The sequence below is a fragment of the Chiloscyllium plagiosum genome, chromosome 17 (genome assembly GCF_004010195.1).
Source record: "Chiloscyllium plagiosum isolate BGI_BamShark_2017 chromosome 17, ASM401019v2, whole genome shotgun sequence".
Lineage (NCBI taxonomy): Eukaryota > Metazoa > Chordata > Chondrichthyes > Orectolobiformes > Hemiscylliidae > Chiloscyllium > Chiloscyllium plagiosum.
The window spans coordinates 25,944,795-25,963,555 of record NC_057726.1 but is presented as its reverse complement, the minus strand read 5'-3'; the positions used below and the strand labels follow the sequence as shown (position 1 = coordinate 25,963,555).

General features: G+C 41.3%; 1 protein-coding gene across 5 annotated transcripts in view; it reads right to left on the bottom strand.

The window, feature by feature from the left end:
- The window catches only part of LOC122558290 (polyamine-modulated factor 1-binding protein 1), a 488,574-nt gene that overhangs the window by 375,963 nt on the left and 93,850 nt on the right, over positions 1-18,761 (bottom strand). The window contains exons 1-2 of one of the 5 annotated variants that reach the window (XM_043706694.1): positions 12,456-12,495; positions 12,126-12,209 (exon numbers count right to left, since the gene is read on the bottom strand). In XM_043706694.1, coding sequence (XP_043562629.1) covers positions 12,126-12,209; positions 12,456-12,482 — 111 coding nt within the window. In that variant the 5' untranslated portion in view covers positions 12,483-12,495. Of the gene's footprint in view, positions 1-10,811; positions 10,857-12,125; positions 12,210-12,426; positions 12,496-18,761 lie in introns of those variants that run through there. The other 4 variants (XM_043706696.1, XM_043706693.1, XM_043706695.1 and 1 more) reach the window with 4 other exon arrangements.

Here is an 18,761-nt window from a genome sequence, read left to right as displayed (position 1 = left end):
GTGGTACGTGTATGGAATGAGCTGCCAGAGGATGTGGTGGAGGCTGGTACAATTGCAACATTTAAGAGGCATTTGGATGGGTATATGAATAGGAAGGGTTTGGAGGGATATGGGCCGGGTGCTGGCAGGTGGGACTAGATTGGGTTGGGATATCTGGTTGGCATGGACAGGTTGGACCGAAGGGTCTGTTTCCATGCTGTACATCTCTATGACTCTATGACTCTAAACACAGAGATATACAGTGGACATATATACTGGCCTAACTGCATTGTTCCTCTTGTGGGAAGATCCAGAGGAACTCAAGGCACAGTGTTCATAACTTTATTCAAGAAGAAAGGCAGGTCAAACTGCAGTAACAAGCCTCACCCAGCCATCGAAGAACTCCTTCTAGAGTCGCACTGCTGTTTTTTGCTTATCAAGTGGCATGTGTGGAAAATTCAAGCGTAAGGAAAGGCATCAATTTCTCCACATCACCTTTTTTGACCTCACAAATGCCTTTGACTCTGTCAACCTTGAAAACCTCCAGAGAATCCTTTTCAAACTTGGCTGCCCTCAGAAATTTGGAGTTCAAGACAAAAGGACATAGGTTTAAGGTGAGGAGAAAGATTTGAAAGGGGCATGAGGGGCAACTTTTTCACAATGCATGTACATAGAATAAACTATGAGGAAGTGGTAGAAGTGAGTACAATTACAACATTCAAAAGACATTTGGACAGGTACATGAATAGGAAAGGTTTATAAGGATTTAGGCTAAACACAGGTAAATGGGACTAGTTTAGTTTAAGAAACCTGGTCTGCATGGACTAGTTGGACTGTTTCCATGCTGCATGACTGTATCTACTGCCTACACCTACACCACAATGATACTAAAGCTATAATCATTACCAACAAACCACCATAAATCTCATCTTAGTTAGAATTTGGACCAAATAAGGCTGTGCCAATTGCACCAACCCTATTTTGCATTTTCCTTGCCTCGAATAATTTTCTTCAATGAAGTACTCTATGTACAAAAGTGAAAATAATTGACAGAACAGAAAGGAAATAGTTCAATGTATCTGCCTTCAATCTAAAACCACTCCAATTTCAGTCACAAAGCTTCAGTACGCAGTTGATATTTATGTGCAAGTGAGCCCAGAAACTGAGTTCCATGACATTGTCAACTCATTTGAGAAAATGGACTTCTCACTAAGCACTTTGAAAACTGAAATCCTCTTCCACAGTAAAACACCTCCACCCATCAATTACGATCAACAGTGGGAGCCTAGGAACTGTAGACCATTTTGAGACTGTCTCTTGATGATGGCTGACCGAGAAAATGAAATTTATCATTGTCTCTAATGTGCTGGCTTAGCCTTCAGTTGACCGAAGAAAAATGCATTTGAGGACTAGATCTCAAATCTAAGACAAAGGTAATTGTTTACTGGGTTCCCATATGCCTCAAACTTGGATAAATTAAAACATGTACCAAAAAACCATTGCCTTTGCAAGATCCTCCAAATCTGATGGTGAGAATTGTGATCCAATTGCAACATTTTCTTTCAAGCCAAGCTGCTCAACAATGAGGTATTAACCAACTTAAAAGCAGCACCTGAATGAGGTGTGTTACTTGCATGCTTGACGCTACTTTCACCCTCCTTAATACCTGCCTCTCTTTCAATCCAGCTTAGAAAGTAACCCAAAATAGGGCAGAAAGAGTCAAGACAAGTGGTGGACTTGCTGAAATTTTGCTCCTCACTTTATGTGGAGAGCATCTTTACTCTGACTAATTCAAGTGGCTGACAGATTGTGTCTAACTCCCTGGATTAGTATTGGAGGCTGGCTTTGCCTTGACTGAGGCCTGCTGACCATTATGATAAACTTCCTGTTTTTATGTCTGCACTGAACAGCAAGCAAGACAGAAGAGCTGGTTGGTCTGGCTGAGGGGTAAAGTGCATCAGAGCAAGGTAATCAAAAGCAAGGCAATGCTTGGCAGAGATGCTGAGGCCTGGATATGTTCGGAATGAATGAGTGCTACAACAGTGAGTGAAGAGCTCCAGAGATGCAGTGTGGTCCAGATCATGAGCTGGATGCTTTTCCTAGAGTGTGCTTTTACAATGATAGTTGCTAATGCAGTATGAGTTATAGGAGGAAGTGCATAAGCATCCGTTAAATATTTTTTGGAGATGTGTCATAGGAGGTCTTAAAGCTGGTACATGTCAAATGACTATATCTGTGGAAATGGCATCAATGGATTAGGTGTATGAGACAAACTGTGCCATTAATTAGGCATCTAGCAAGCAATAGCCCTCCTTATTGGCAACTCACCATTGCCTAGCAAGAAAAAAACTCAGCATGCCATTCAGTAAAAGCATAAAAGATCAACAAGGTGCTCTCAACGTTGAGCAAAGCATTGCCAGACTTCTCATTTTGTTTAGCCACATACCTCACTGTAGCCCACATCACTCAGACTATTATAAGATTTCACCCATTGTCTCTGACATTTTCTTGAACCCCTTTGAGCTCATCGTTGAAAAATAATGCCTGACCTTTATTTTTAAAAGAAAGTAAATTATATGTTATTTTCATTTTAATTTGTTGGAATATCCTATCTGATTTCCAACATTTGCAGCATTTCCATTTATTATTCTATTGGACTGTTGAATGAAACATGAAAAATTGAGCAAATCAATGTAAGGAACCTCATCAAAGTGCTGATATAAGTGATTCATGACTTGCATTAACACTACTATTGTTTTATCAAAAAGCAGCATTTTAAACCTCAACAAAAGGACTGCTAATGAAAAAAGAAGCATTTATTTAGCTTTAATTATCATGTCTCCTACATTATTGTTGTCTCTGATCTGTTATCACTATCAGTATAAACCAGATTTTTCACGGCAATCTGTTTAAATTATATAATAGGTCAGCATTTCTCGGCAGGCAAAATTTGCCTGGTAGCACAGAATAGCATATTTAGAAGTAAACTGCTTATTTACCTGTATGACTGTTAGAATTAGAGTAAAATAAATCATTATTAATAATCATTGAGCAAAATTGTTAAACTTAATAAGTTCTCATAAAAAAGACTTCCTGTGACTCAGAATTCAAAGCTAGATATTTCACAGGCTCACTGATATTAGCCTTTCTGAAACAAACAGCAGCAGAAAATTGCATGCTTACCACCTCTTCATCAATGACCAAGCAAAACTGTCTCGAAATAGTCAGATGAATATAATTTATGTATACACTGTATTTCCCAGCATTTACATCAAACAATGGATGCATGGGTGACCATTGGGCTCAGACTTTCAGCAGCTAAGAGATTTGTGAATACTGAAATTAAATTGAATATAAAGCTATATGGCAGTCCTAAGTGTTGCAAAGCACTGGTCCAACAAGAAAAGACAATCTGATTTTGTTTTTACTCTACATTGTCAGCATCTCTCTGGTGAACTGCTGGGATTACCAGCAAGCATAATGTGCCAGATCAGGCTTCTCAAACCTTGGTTTGAAACCTTGGCCCTTGTCCAAATGATAGCATTTCTGGCAATGTACTTTCTCAATACTACTCTGAGTTCTTAGACTAGATTACATGCAAAGGTCTCGCATGTGTGACAAGTTCCAGATTCAGAAACAAAAGCATCCCACTCTTCTGATGAGCACCTTCTCATTGAGCCCACCAACTCTAATTTGGTTTGGTTTCTGCACGGCCCATCATTTTGACAATTTCTAGTTTCCTAGTCCCACCCAAACTCTCTTCACCATTAACTTCAAACCATTCTACATTTCTATCTTCCACCAGAACGGTTTGAGGGCTTTCTGAATACTTCCTGATAGAACCCTTAATCAATCCCTGTGCAGCACCACCCTTGTCCTCCTGACTAAACTTGCTGTCTCATTGAATAGTTACTTCTTGAACTTGTCTCACTTCAATAGACAATAGACAATAGGTGCAGGAGTAGGTCATTCTGCCCTTCAAGCCTGCACCACCATTCAATATGATCATGGCTGATCATCCTTAATCAGTAACCTGTTCCTGCCTTATCTCCATAACCCTTGATTCCACTATCCTTGAGAGCTCTATCCAACTCTTCCTTAAATGAATCCAGAGACTGGGCCTCCACTGTCCTCTGGGGCAGAGCATTCCACACAGCCACCACTCTCTGGGTGAAGAAATTTCTCCTCATCTCTGTCCTAAATGGTCTACCCTATAATCTCCTAACATCCTCCTCACATTTCACCCTGCCACCCAGCTTAGTATCATCAGCAAATTTGCTAATGTTATTACTAATACCATCTTCTATATCATTAATATTTATTGTAAAAAGCTGTGGTCCCAGCACTGATTCCTGTGGTACCCCACTGGTCACTGCCTGCCATTCCGAAATGGAGCTGTTTATCACTACTCTTTGTTTCCTGTCAGCCAACCAACTTTCAATCCAAGTTAGTACTTTGCCCCCAATACCATGCGCCCTAATGTTGCTCACTAACCTCCTATGTGGGACTTTATCAAAAGCTTTCTGAAAGTCCAGGTACACTACATCTACTGGATCCCCCTCGTCCATCTTCAGAGTTACATCCTCAAAAAATTCAAGAAGATTAGTCAAGCATGATTTCCCCCTCATAAATCCATGCTGACTCTGTCCTATCCTGTTACTACTATCCAGATGTGCAGTAATTTCATCCTTTATAATAGACTCCAGCATCTTTCCCACCACTGAGGTCAGACTAACTGGTCTATAATTACCTCCTTTCTCTCGCCCACCTTTCTTAAAAAGTGGTACAACATTAACCATCCTCCAATCCGCAGGAACTGATCCCAAATCTATCGAACTCTGGAAAATAATCACCAACGCATCCACGATCTCCCGAGCCACCTCCTTCAGTACCCTGTTCCCCGTAATATATTCCCCTGTTTCTGTCTTCAAGGGCCCAATTTTAGTCTTAACCATTTTTTTGCCTTTCACATACCCAAAAATGCTTTTACTATCCTCCTTTATATTTTTGACCAGTTTACCTTCGTACCTCATTTTTCTCTGCGTATTTCCTTCTTAGTAATCCTCTGTTGTTCTTTAAAAGCTTCCCTGTCCTCCGTTTTCACACTTATCTTTGCTATGTTATACTTTTTCTCTTTTAACTTTATAAGATTAGATTAGATTAGATTACTTAGATTAGATTAGATTAGATTACTTACAGTGTGGAAATAAGCCCTTCGGCCCAACAAGTCCACACCGCCCCGCCGAAGCACAACCCTTAGCATGGCCAAATCACCTGACCTGCACATCTTTGGACTGTGGGAGGAAACCGGAGCACCCGGAGGAAACTCACGCAGACACGGGGAGAATATGCAAACTCTACACAGTCAGTCGCCTCAGGTGGGAAATGAACCCGGGTCTCTGCCACCGTGTTTCTTAACTTCCCTCGTCAGCCATGGCCACCCATGCCTCCTCCTAGGATCTTTCTTCCTTTTTGGAAGAACTGATCCTGCATCTTCTGCATTATACACAGAAATATCTGCCATTGTTCCTCCACTGTCATCCCTGCTAAGGTATTGCACCATTGAACTTTGGCCAGCTCCTCCCTCATAGCGCCATAGTTCCCTTTATTCAACAGAAATATTGTCACATCGGATTGCTCCCTCTCCCTCTCAAATTGCACATTGAAGCTTATTGTATTATGGTCACTACTTCCCAATGGCTCCTTCACTTCGAGGTCGCTGATCAATTCTGGTTCATTGCACAATACCAGATCCAGAATTGCCTTCTCCCTGGTAGGCTCCAGCACCAGCTGTTCTAAGAATCCATCTCGGAGGCACTCCACAAAGTCCCTTTCTTGAGGTCCAATACCATCCTGATTCTCCCAGTCTACCAGCATGTTGAAATCCCACATAACAACTGTAGTAACATCTTTGCGACAGGCCAATTTCAGCTCCTGATTCAACTTACATCCGACATCCAGACTACTGTTTGGGGGCCTGTAGATAACTCCCAAGAGGGTCTTTTTACCCTTAGAATTTCTCAGCTCTATCCATACTGACTCTACATCCCCTGATTCTAGGTCCCCCCGCTCAAATAAATCCTTATGGTACAGATGTGCCAAACTAAAGTTGCTGGAATCAATTTCCACATTGTAGTTGTATCCTCAGGGTCCTTGCGTAAGCACAGCTCCCTCACTCACCACAAGGCTGAGAAGGGAAAAGAGGTCAGCAGCAGAGTCGGGATTGTGGGGTTTGACAACAAGAAGGATTAGTGAGAGGTTATGTCAGTGGGCAGCATGTTGGTGGATCAGGAGCAAGAATTTGGTTAGGGAATGATTGAGGCTGCAGGTGGAGAGTTGATGAGAAGAAGTGGCCACAGTGACCAGGATGGTCAAACAGTGAGATCTGTGTCAGTGAGCAGGTTCAGTAGTAAGCAGGGTCAGAGTAGGCAAGAGTTAAAGTAGAAAGTTGCTGTTTCTTTTATTGGATATTTTAAATTTTATTTTGGTTTAAAAAGTTTATTAGTACAACTAAAGGAATTCAGTAAAGTATTTCAGTTTACAGGGTCTAATATTTTAATGTATTATTTTTGATGAGAAAAATCTTATAGAACCTAACTACAGCTTTTACATTGATTTTAATGAGAAAATGTGATTAGATTAAAGTCATTTCACTTAAAGACACAACTTGCAGGAAGACAACCACAATTCTAAGGAAGAACATACTCCATTCGTTAAACTCATCAACTACCATTACTACTTCAATTACACTTACACTGTGCCTCCTGCAAGGACTTCAATCCATTATCCGAGTTTTTCAATCTTCATTGCATCCGTTGTAATGATGCTACCTTCCACAACAATATTTTCCTTTTACCCTAGCTGAGGATTGCTGTCAACTAGGTGACAAGGTATTCAACTGTGTCCGATCCAGTTATTGCATTTCTGCTTTCACCCCTGCCCCTCCCCTCCTAAATCACCACACCGTTCCCTTTGTCCTTATTTTCCACTCCATCATGAACCACATTCAAAAGATCATTCTCCACCATTTCTTCCATGTGCAGTATTATGTAATTATAAAACTTAGCATTCCCTCCTCTACCCAAACAGCCTTCTGAAGGGGAAACTCAGCAGGTCTGGCAGCCTCTGTGGAGAGAAAACAGAGTTAATACTTCAAGTCAAGTGACCCTTTCTCAGACCCTCAGTGCATAAGCATAACCCTGAACTTCTAGTTGCTTGCCATTTTAATTCTCTACCTTGTCACCTTCACATTCCTGTCTTCAGTCTATTGCAGTGTTCATGTGAAGCTCAATGCCATCTTGAGGAACAGTACCTCACCTGCTGATTAAGGTCTTTACAGACTTCTGGACTGAATACTGAGTAAAACAGTTTCAGATGATGAACTCTGTCCTTTATTTTGATTTTTTTTGGATATGCTGGTCTGAATCTTTTTATGCTTATGTTTATGCTTTTTATGCTTTTAGACAAAGTTGTTTATTCTTTTTCATTCACACCACTCTGCAAATGTTTTGTTTCTTTACTACAATCACTTTCACTCCGTTTTCATTTTCTTCCATGACATCTTTGTCATCTCGGGTCTAGATTAGAGTGGTGCTGGAAAAGCACAGCAGTTCAGGCAGCATCCGAGGAGCAGTAAAATCGATGTTTCGGGCAAAAGCCCATCATCAGGAATACAGGCAGAGAGCTTGAAGAGAGGAGAGATACAGGCTCTCTGCCTGTATTCTTGATGAAGGGCTTTTGCCCGAAACATCGATTTTACTGCTCCTCGGATGCTGCCTGAACTGCTGTGCTTTTCCAGCACCACTCTAATCTCGACTCTGGTTTCCAGCATTTGCAGTCATTGTTTTTACCATCTTTGTCATCTAACCTCTTTACTAGTCTGGGCCTTTCTTTTTGTCCTTCCTCCCTCATTTCAGCCATCACTTATCTTCAATTCTGAAGAACTCATACTCAACTGAAAATGTTAACTATTTCTCTCCACAGACAAGCTGTTGGACGTGTTAAGTATTTCCAGCTCTTTATAGTCTCCTCTACACTGAGGAAACAAAGCGTAGACTGGGTGACCGCTTCACAGAATGCTTGTGCACTGTTTGCAAAAAAGATCCTGGAACTTCCACTTGCCTGCCACTTCACATACCACCCTGTTCCCTGGTCAACATCTGGCCAGCCAAACTCAGTGCAAGCTGGAAGAACAATATTTATTTTCCGCCTGGTGACCTTGAAGCCTTCCAAACTCAATATCAAGTTCAATACCTTTAGCACTCCAGTGTCCATATCCCAACCCCATAAGTAGGCCTCGTTATCACATGGTTTGTTATTACACAACCCATTCTAAGCCACTAACAGTCCCCATTGACAGCTATTCACCCTCCTAGCCAGATTGTATTCCATTCCTTTATCTATCTAACTTCTTTTCACTCTCTTTTTGGATTCTATCCCCACCTATTGTTTACTCCTTATGCCCACCCCCACCCTATGTTCTGCATATAAACCAATATTTTCCTAGTTACCATCAGTTCTGATGCAGGGTCACTTGACCTGAAACATGCCACCGTGGGCGGCACAGTGGCACAGGGGTTAGCACTGCTGCCTCACAGCGCAAGAGACCCGGGTTCAATTCCTGCCTTAGGCAACTGTCTGTGTGGAGTTTGCACATACTCCCTCTGTCTGCATGGGTTTCCTCCGGGTGCTCCGGTTTCCTACCCACAGCCCAAAAATGTGCAGGTTAGGTGAATTGGCCATGCTAAATTGCCCGTAGTGTTAGGTGAAGGGATAAATGCAGGGGAATGGGTCTGGGTGGGTTGGTCTTTGGAGGGTCGGTGTGGACTTGTTGGGCCGAAGGGCCTGTTTCCACACTGTAAGTAATCTAATCTAATAAACTAGGCAAAAAGTGAGGACTGCTGATGCTGGAGATTAGGGTCGATAGTGCGGTGCTGGAAAAGCACAGCAGGCCAGGCAGCATCCAAGAAGCAGGAGAATCAACGTTTCGAGATTAGATTAGATTCCCTACAGTATGGAAACTAGTCCTTTGGCCCATCAAGTCCACATCAACGCAGATCCATTCCCCTACCCTATATTTACCCTAACAGTAAGGGCAATTTAGTGCAGTCAACTCACCTGACCTACACTTCTTTGGATTGTGGGAGGAAACTGGAACACCCGGAGGAAACCCATGCAGACATGGGGAGAATGTCTGTGTGCAGTTTGCACAGTTACCCAAGGTGGGAATCAAACCTGGGTCCCTGCTGCTGTGAGGCAGCAGTGCTAACCACTGAGCCACCAAGCCATGCATAAAGATGAAGGGCTTTTGCCCAAAACATCAATTCTCCTGCTCCTTGGATGCTGCCTGGCCTGCTGTGCTTTTCCTTCACCACACTCTCAAATGAAACATAAACTCTGATTTCTCTCCATAGATGCTACCAGACCTGCTGAGCTATTCCAGCAATCTCTATTTTTTGTCTCTTTATATTTTTATTTTAGTTCTAATGGGTACTCATGGGCATTAGTTGAGTTTATCGCAAAATCCATGCTATATGGATTCGTGGGTGGCACGGTGGCACAGTGGCTAGCACTGCTGCCTCACAGCGCCAGAGACCTGGGTTCAATTCCCGCCTCAGGCGACTGACTATGTGGAGTTTGCATATTCTCCCCATGTCTGCGTGGGTTTCCTCCGGTTTCCTCCCACAGTCCAAAAATGTGCAGGTTAGGTGAATTGGCCGAGCTAAATTGCCCGTAGTGTTAGGTGTAAGGGGTAAATGTAGGAGAATGGGGTCTGGGTGTGTTGTGCTTCAGCGGGTCAGTGTGGACTTGTTGGGCCGAAGGGACTGTTTCCACACTGTAAGTAATCTAATCTATATTCAATTCAAGCATTAATGAGGTACAGCCATCAACTGTGGGGTCAGAGCAGAGATTTTTAAATGTTATTTTTAGATTTCCTACAGTATGGAAACAGACCCTTCGGGCAAACAAATCCACACCGACCCTCCGAAGAGCAACCCACCCAGACCCATTCCCCTATATTTACCCATGACTAACGTACCTAACACTGTGGGCAATTTAGCATGGCCAGTTCACCTACTCTGCACATCTTTTGGATTGTGGGAGGAAACTGGAGCACCCGGATGAAACCCACGTAGACACGGGGAGAATGTGCAAACTCCACACAGACAGTCACCCAAGGTGGGAATTGAACCCGGGTGCCTGGTGCTGTGAGGCAGCAGTGTTAACCACTGAGCCACCGTCCCACCCCATGTTATGACAAATGTTACTGCTATTTCTCACTGACAAATCAATCTGTAAGTCACAAGTTAGGAGTATGATTTATAAAGCAACTTATCTAAAAGCACTTTTCAGAAGAATAATGAAAGATTTTTGATAGAACTATGAAGTATAGATGTATTATGTTTTCTGTCCTGCTATGATACTTCAATAGCATTAATTATGGAAAATATCATTCAGAACCTCCATTGCAGACATTTGGAGCACAAAAGCCAGCCAGCAAGAGGACCATTTCCAGACCTACCTGAATCCAGCAAACAATGCTACAGGCAGGGAATGCAAATTATTCAGCCTGCAGCATGGTTTCTCAAGCTTGAACAGCTTCAAAGTGATTTGAAGCCTCCCTTTACCCTTTTCAGCTTACTGGTTGCAATGGAGCTACTCCGGGATGTATAATTGATACAGGAAGATACTTTGGAGAGAGGGAAACCTTACTGAAGGATCTTCCTGCTGGCAGGAAAATTGATATTTTCACAATACAAAGACCAGTAAATGGAAGACAAATATATTATTTCTTCTGTTAAAGGGAGAGGTATTTGGGAAAAAAAACATACTTCCTTTGGAAGCTTTCTTCTTTGGCTCAAAAGTGCACTTAATTTGCGAAGCCGTCAGATGTAAATAAACAATTACGGCAGGTAGAACTTTTAACTGAAATCCGAAAGGTGAGCCTTTTTCCAATTCATTGTGTGCAGTCTTCAGGTTCTTGAATTTGTATTTTCACACCATTTTCCATATGGATGAGTTTCATTTAAATGATTGAATATTGTCTCAGAAATAATAGGTAATCTGTTCTTCTTGGACTCCTATGTATCAGGAAAATCACCTATATAATCAATATTCATGCTCTAGTCAATTTTTAAAATCACAATACTTATAATAAAATAATGTTTGGACATTCAGCAATGAACAGTCCTCTGCAAAATTGCAAAGTGAATTAAAAAAAACAAATCTCAGGGAAAAAATATCTGTTTTTTTAATGGGCTGACAATGGATCAGAGGTTACAGTATAATATTTTCCCATTTGTGAAAGAGGTAGTAAATGTGATAGTCATTATATTGCTTGAAACCTTGAAGGGGACGATTTTATGCAACATGAATACTAAATTCACAGAAACAATCGTTTTACTGGAACTATTGTCCTTTTAAGAAAGACAAATAACTTAAATTACTGCAGAATCCTCACCACATCCAATTGCGTGCTTTATAGTCATCGAATTGCTATTTAGTAGATTCAACAGAAACAAAGGCAAGATCACAGCTGAATTGCTGTTGTGCAAATTAATTACTTAACATGTTCCTCACTATAAGTCTAGTTCTTATCAGTTAATTCCCACAGTGAGATCCACCCTCATCACCCTAATCATTAACATGTGAATTGACAACATCTGAAACATTTATTCTAATTTCTATGTGATCATCGTTAAGTCTCAAAAGCTAAATTTGGATTTGTGTCTGGCATACACTATGAAATTTAAAACGTAGTCAACATTGTTGTGATACCACATAACACCCAGTTGGTGGCTCTCTTTGACTACATGTTCACACCTGCTCACATTATAACACTGTGCTGCACAATTTCAAAATGGCACCTTTAAAATATTAGAACGCTATCAGACATTAAAACTGATTCAAAGTGCAATGACTGCCTCAAAGGCATATCAGACCAGACAGGTGGACAAGACAATGAGTAGCTCACAGCTTAACTGATATCAAAATACATGAAAAACCTTTGTTTCATCAAATATCCAATTATGTCAGCTTTAAGGCAGAAATAAAGGCTAAATTTACTTACTGATTATAAATGATAGCACATGACTACACATTACATATATTTTGATTTTCAAAAAGTTTCAATTTATTGTTCATACCTCATTTATTGCAAGATTATATTTCGTTCTCATGGTCTTCAGTTCAACTTGCACCCCTTCTAACTGCACCTTGGTCTCTTCTGCCTAAAAGAGAAGAAAATTGAGCGTAAATTTAGAAGGATGAGCTTTGCAGTAAGAAAACCGAGGCTGAAAACAAGAACTCTCAGCCATTGCACTCCTCACATGCCTGGGTTCTTTTCTTAATTAAAGCCATTAATCAGATGACATGAAATTTCAGTTATGAAACTGACACTAGGTCCTGACAGCTGACACATGTCAAAATGAAACCTATGACCCATACTGTTAAATTCCAAATGTTCACACTCTTACTAGGGCTCTACAGCTGTGTGTACACATTGCATTCACAACTGCAAACCTGAAACACACTGCCTCAGTTAAGCACTTAAGATAGGATTTGCAGCATCACGTCAGTGATAATAAAATGTGGACTTAGCACATGCAACAAATTACAATAATTAGTCACCATACCAATGATGGATTATGCAAGCAAAACATGACTTTACTCCGTTCACTAAACATTTTGCATTTGCCTCATTAAAATACTTAAAATTAATGAGATTAAGTTTGAAAGATTACGTTTTTTTATTAACTGTCATTGTTTAGAAAAATGCCAATGCCATCTTCGCATCAAAAGAGAGACAGTCAATTTCAGTTACTAACCTTTTCAGAAACACATATATTTTTGTCCAGCAGTAGCAACACTGGATAATTGATACTTGTAAATGGGGCTACATGACTATAATCTAACAAAGGGGTCAGGTGCTTTAATAAACCATGACCATAAAGTCTAAGCAATTTACACCACTGATATTGGATGACATCATTAAGCTAATTCTTAAATCATATTTTCTATGAACAGCAGTTGCATTTATCAAAACATTTTAAAGACAGTGGATTATGTACTTTTGCAATCTACATAACCTATGTTTTGTCAGAAATTTCAGCTTCTGTTGATTGCCATCACACAGTTTCAAATTGTTACATGTCCCACTTTATAGTACTTGGAAGAATATTAAAATCCTTGGTGACACTACTTGAGTACTGCCAGAGAACAATTTGCAGTAAATTAAAGCAAAATGTTATGCACAGTATGATGCCTTTAAGTAAAATGGGCACATTTTAAGATTAGTTTTGATATAGAGTAGAATTGTCAACCCTATGGGACGTGCTTATTTCGCAGGTACTGTTCTATATTCGTTTTGCTGCTGTGGGTATATTAAAAAGTCCCACAACACCACTAAAAGAAGGACAAATTTCTTTCAACATCCTGACTAATATCCCTCATCAAACCCACGAAGAATAAATGAAACAAGTGAAGATGTCACTCAGTAGGCCTTACTGTGTTAACTCAATATTATTGCAATTAGGTAGTTCTTCCTTGAAGCTTTTCTCTATTTGATTGATGTGCTGCAACTACAACGCTGACAAAAGAAATCATTTTGTTTACAGATTCCACTTCACGGAAGAGTCTTCAGGTCAATCCATATTCAACAATCTACTCTAAAAATTCTGCTCATATTTTTATAGTTTCCAAATTCCATCACTGCGGCTGAGTTGCTTCCCAACATAGTGGAATAATCAACAGCATTCTAAATCAAACGGCTTGTATTAGTTAAAGAAAGTAAATTTTCCCCATCTCCAATGTTAACAGTCTTTCAAAGAAAATCCAGGATCGGGAACCACATCGTCATTTGAAAACAAATCCGTTCTTCTTTGAGCCATACCCCATCTGAGTACCAGCTTTAGCTGAAATGTGTCTATTAGTTTGAGATTATATTGTTTATGGACACAGCCAAAAGAACAGGGGAAGAAATATCAACTCTGCCTATCTTCAGCGATGGTGATAATAAGTATGTAATTGTGCTGTGTAAAATGGATACCACATTTACCTGCATATCCACACATCAAAATTTAAATCATATGAAATACTTTAGAGACCTGTCCAGGAGTTAAACATGCTTCAAAATAGATTTGTCTTTGTCTCTTGTGTAATAGTATTCAAAATACCTTAAAGTACGTGATAGATTATTTTAAGAAATTGAAATTTTCCTGCCATGATTTATAAAATCGTATAAAGGACAATGTGGTATTTCAAGAACCATTCATTAGAATTAATAATTTAAAATAATAAACAAGTTATGTTTTCATATTGTGATATGCCAAGCATGTGTGTACCACAGTGAATTCTGAATACATATTCCTTAAGCAACTCAGATGTTATAATGGATGAAGTTTTAAAGGTCCGGGAATTGTGCCAAGAGGATATAGTAAAGTAAATAGAATATTGTGAGAGAAAGAGACGATAGTATAAAACTAAAAGCAGCATAGTGTCATTAAAAATAAAACTTTGCTTGATCCAGTCTAGAATGTGGTGTCCATTTTTGTCTCTTTACATTGGCTAATTTTCAATCTTGAATTGGGAATCAGATACCCAGAATGTTCTGCGTCAGAACTTTGCATCGTGCTAATGTCAATGATGCAATCATTTTGAAATTTAAAATGTCTAACTAATCTGGGAACAAATTTAATGCTCAATTGGGTGGCATGGTGGCTCATTGGTTAGCTACTGCTGCCTCACAGCACCAGGGTCCCAGGTTCAATTCCATTCTTGGGTGGCGGTGTGGAGTTTGCACATTCTCCCTGTGTCTGTGTCAGTTCCCTCCTAGAGGCTAAAGATGTGCAGGTCAGGTGAATTGACCATGCTAAATTGCCTGTAGTATCCAGGGATGTACAGGCTAAGTGGATTAGCTACAGGAAAAGCAGGGATAGAGTGGATCTGGGTTGGTTGCTGTTTGGAGAATTGGTGTGGACTGGATGGGCTGAATGCCCTGCTTTCACACTAGGGATTCTATGATAATTAGTGGGGATAAGATCAGTGTGGCATGGGACATAGCAACTCAGGGCTTTTCTAAAAGCAAGCAGCAGCCATCGGCAGATTCTCTCATGCCTCTCTTGACAAGTTAACCTGGAGGACTTGGATCCAATGGCGTAAAAGATATAAAATCAAAAACGATGAGTGGGATGTGACATCTGGGTGACAGACCTCTAACTCTGGATGCAGCAGCATGCACGTGTGTCATTTAAACTGAGTGCCCATTGTTTGCCTTTACATTTACAGAACAAGTGCTTAATTGATTCACTGAGACACCAGGCACCCTCACATGCTAGGCACAATTGAACAGTGGGTATCATTGAGGAGTCTAACAGTCCTGATCAATGTCATACTGAATTGGGTGAGGGAGATCTGGCTACTTGATTCTTTTTCAAACTGCAGGAAAACAGAACTCACAATAGCTTTGAAATGAATTGGATGGAATGGTGACTTGGAAGACCTAATCAGCCTGTCACTGATAGAAGAGGCACCACTGGGGATCATGAAGGTGTCAAGATGGCAGATTGTGGGCAAATTCAAATTGAGGGGTCATGACGAGCAGGGTCACTTGATAATTCTATCTTCAAATGAAGGTCACGAAAAAAACTCATACCTAATGTGATCAGTGGCTCACAGAAACCCTACAGTGTAGAAACAGGCCATTTGGCTACCAGATCCACACCAACTCTATGAAGAGCATCCCACCCAGACTCATCCCCCTACCCTATCCTTGTAAACTTGCATTTCCCATGGCTAACCCTCACAACCCTGGACACTATGGGGAATTTAGCATGGGCAATCCACCTAACCTGTACATCTTTGAACTGTGGGAGGAAACTGGAGGCTGCAATGTTAACCACTAAGCCACCATGCAGCCTGCTCTTGAATAGACAAGCAGGAGGCTGGAAAAACACAGCAAGCCAGACAGCATCAGGAGGTGGAGAAGTCAACATTTCGGGTGTAACCCTTCTTCAGGACTGGAGGCTGGTTTCAGGTGAGATACAGAAAAAGGTGAGTGCGGGGAAAGGGGAGGTGGGGTAGTGAGGTAGTGATAGGTGAACATGACTGGTTGGTTGATGGGAGGAATGAATCCAGCTGGTGGCTGGAAGAAAGGGTCGATCAGAGGAATGGAAGTTGGGGGACGGGCTGGTACAGGAGTCTGGGGATGGGAAAGGAGATTATTTGAAATTGGAAAACTCAATGTTGAATCTTCTGGGCTGTAGGCTGCCAGGTGGGAGCTGAGATGCTGTTTCTCCAATTTACAATCTGATTCACTGCAGCACTGGAGAAGGCCAAGGATGGTGATGTTGGAAAGGTAATGGGAAGACAAATTAAAATGGGGGGTGATTGGGAGGTCAGGTCAGTCCCTACAGGCCTCGCTAAGATGCTCAGTGAAACAATCCCTAAGTTTACGTTTGGTTTCACCGATGTGGAGAATACCATATGAGGAGAAGCAACCTAGTTTTCTGTATCTGGTGCTCCTGATATGGTCTTATCCACATCGGTGAGACCAAATGTAAACTCAGCACGTTTCACCGAGAATTCAGCCAGGCCCACAAGGGCCAACCTGACAATCCTGTCACTGCTCATTTTAATTTGCCTTCCCACTCCCTTTCTGACATGACCAGCCTTGGCCTCCTCCATTGCCACAGTGAATCAGACCGCAAGTTGGAGAAACAACACCTCATCTTTTGCCTGGCTAACCTACAGTCTGGAAGACTCAACATTGAGTTCTCCAGTTTCAAATAACCTTCCTTCCCATCACCCGACTCCCTTCCCTGCCCCTCCCCCGCTCCTCCCCCTCCCCCTCCCCCTCCCTTCCATTCCTCTGATCAACCCTTCCTTCCAGCCACCAACCGGATTCATTCCTCCCATCGACCAAGTAGGTCATACTCTCTACTTGTGTTCACCTATTTCTACCTCACCACCCTGCCACCCCTCACCCCTCCTTTTATCTGCAGCTCCCTTTACACCCACCCCAAGTTCTGAAGAAGGGTTACATCCAAACGTTCACTTCTCCATTTCCTGATGCTGCCTGGCTTGCTGTGTTCTTTCAGCCTTCTGCTTGTCTACCTTAGATTCCAGCGTTGACAGTTTTTTTGTCTCCAACTAAGCCTATTCTTGAACTGCTGTCATCAAGGAAATTGTTTGTACTAATGTATTTGCTGAACACCCTGAGTTCTCATCACTGGCATCCTATGTGTCCTGCAGGGTTAATAGTGGAAGAATTGCTGAGTGTCCCAACACAGTCCTACACTGTGCCATCCCAGAGGACAGATACAGCCATACTTCACTAAGTGAAGATGTTGAAATTCATGAGTCACAGATAGACCATCACCGTGGAGTGTCAGAGACAAATGAGTTTCCAACTTTAACATCCCTGAGGCACTACAGAGTCAAGGGCAATCATTGGATGAATTGATACAGAGCCTGTACTCTGAAATGATTTAGGGTTTTCAGCATACAGGATCATCCATTGTGAGAATGGTCAATATCTTGGAAAGCTATTTGCAGAATGACTCTGAATGGAGGAAGGAGCAGCATGGCGACATGCACATGGCTCCCTGGTGCCAGTGTGTGACATGTCATGAAGCAGTTGCAGGATATTCATCTGGGGGAAGTGAACAACCAGAAGCTGTAGTGGATATCATTACCAATGACTTGGGTAGGAAGGGGAATAAGGCCCTGAAAGCAGATTCAAAAACAGGACCTCCTAAAATTTGAATTCTCAGGATTACTTCCCATCCTGCATGCTCGTGTTCATAGAAATTGGAGAACTAAGTGATTGAACATGTGGTTGGTGAACTAGTGTAGGAAGGAAGATATTCAATTTTTGAGACAGTGAGATCAGTTTTGGAGCAAGTTAGGGTGTCGGGATAAGATGGGTGGGTTACATCTTAACTGGATCAAGGATAACATCCTAGTGAGGAGTGGTAAAGCTTGATGGCAGAGGGATGGAACCTAGAAGGGAGGTTATTTTCCATGGAAACATAAATGGCAAAAGAAAGTAGAAGAGTAGAAAGCCAAAACAAAATACAAAGCAAAAATAAGCTTCAAATAGGATCAGAACAGAGAATAATGTTTTAAAAAGCAGAATTAAAGATACTGTCTGAATGCATATCTCATTAGTACAAAGGTTGATAATTTGTTTGCATAAATTGAAGCAAATAGGTTATGACTGAATTGTCATTACGTAGACGTGGTACCGGGTAACAAAAATTTGGATCTGAGTATCCAAGGCCATTCAACATTTTGTAGGAAGGGCTAAAAGAAAAAAGGAGATGGGTTTTTTGTCGAACTGTGATGATGCTGTCACTTTAAAAAGGTTATTTTATTTCTGTTTTTTTTGAAGAGAGGTCATAAAGGCAGAGGTGTCGAAGAGTTCAGTTTAATCATGGAAGGGCAGTGGTCAGTTATAGAGTCATAGAGATGTACAACATGGAAACAGACCCTTCGGTCCAACCCGTCCATGTCGACCAGATATCCCAACCCAATCTAGTCCCACCTGCCAGCACCAGACCCATATCCCTTCAAACTCTTCTATTCATATATCCATCCAAATGCCTCTTAAATGTTGCAATTATACCAGCCTCCACCACATCCTCTGGCAGCTCATTCCATACACGTACTACACTCTGTGTGAAAAAGTTGCCCCGTAGGTCTCTTTTATATCTTTCCCCTCTCACCCTAAACCTATGCCCTCTAGTTCTGGACTCCCCGGCCCCAGGGAAAAGACTTTGTCT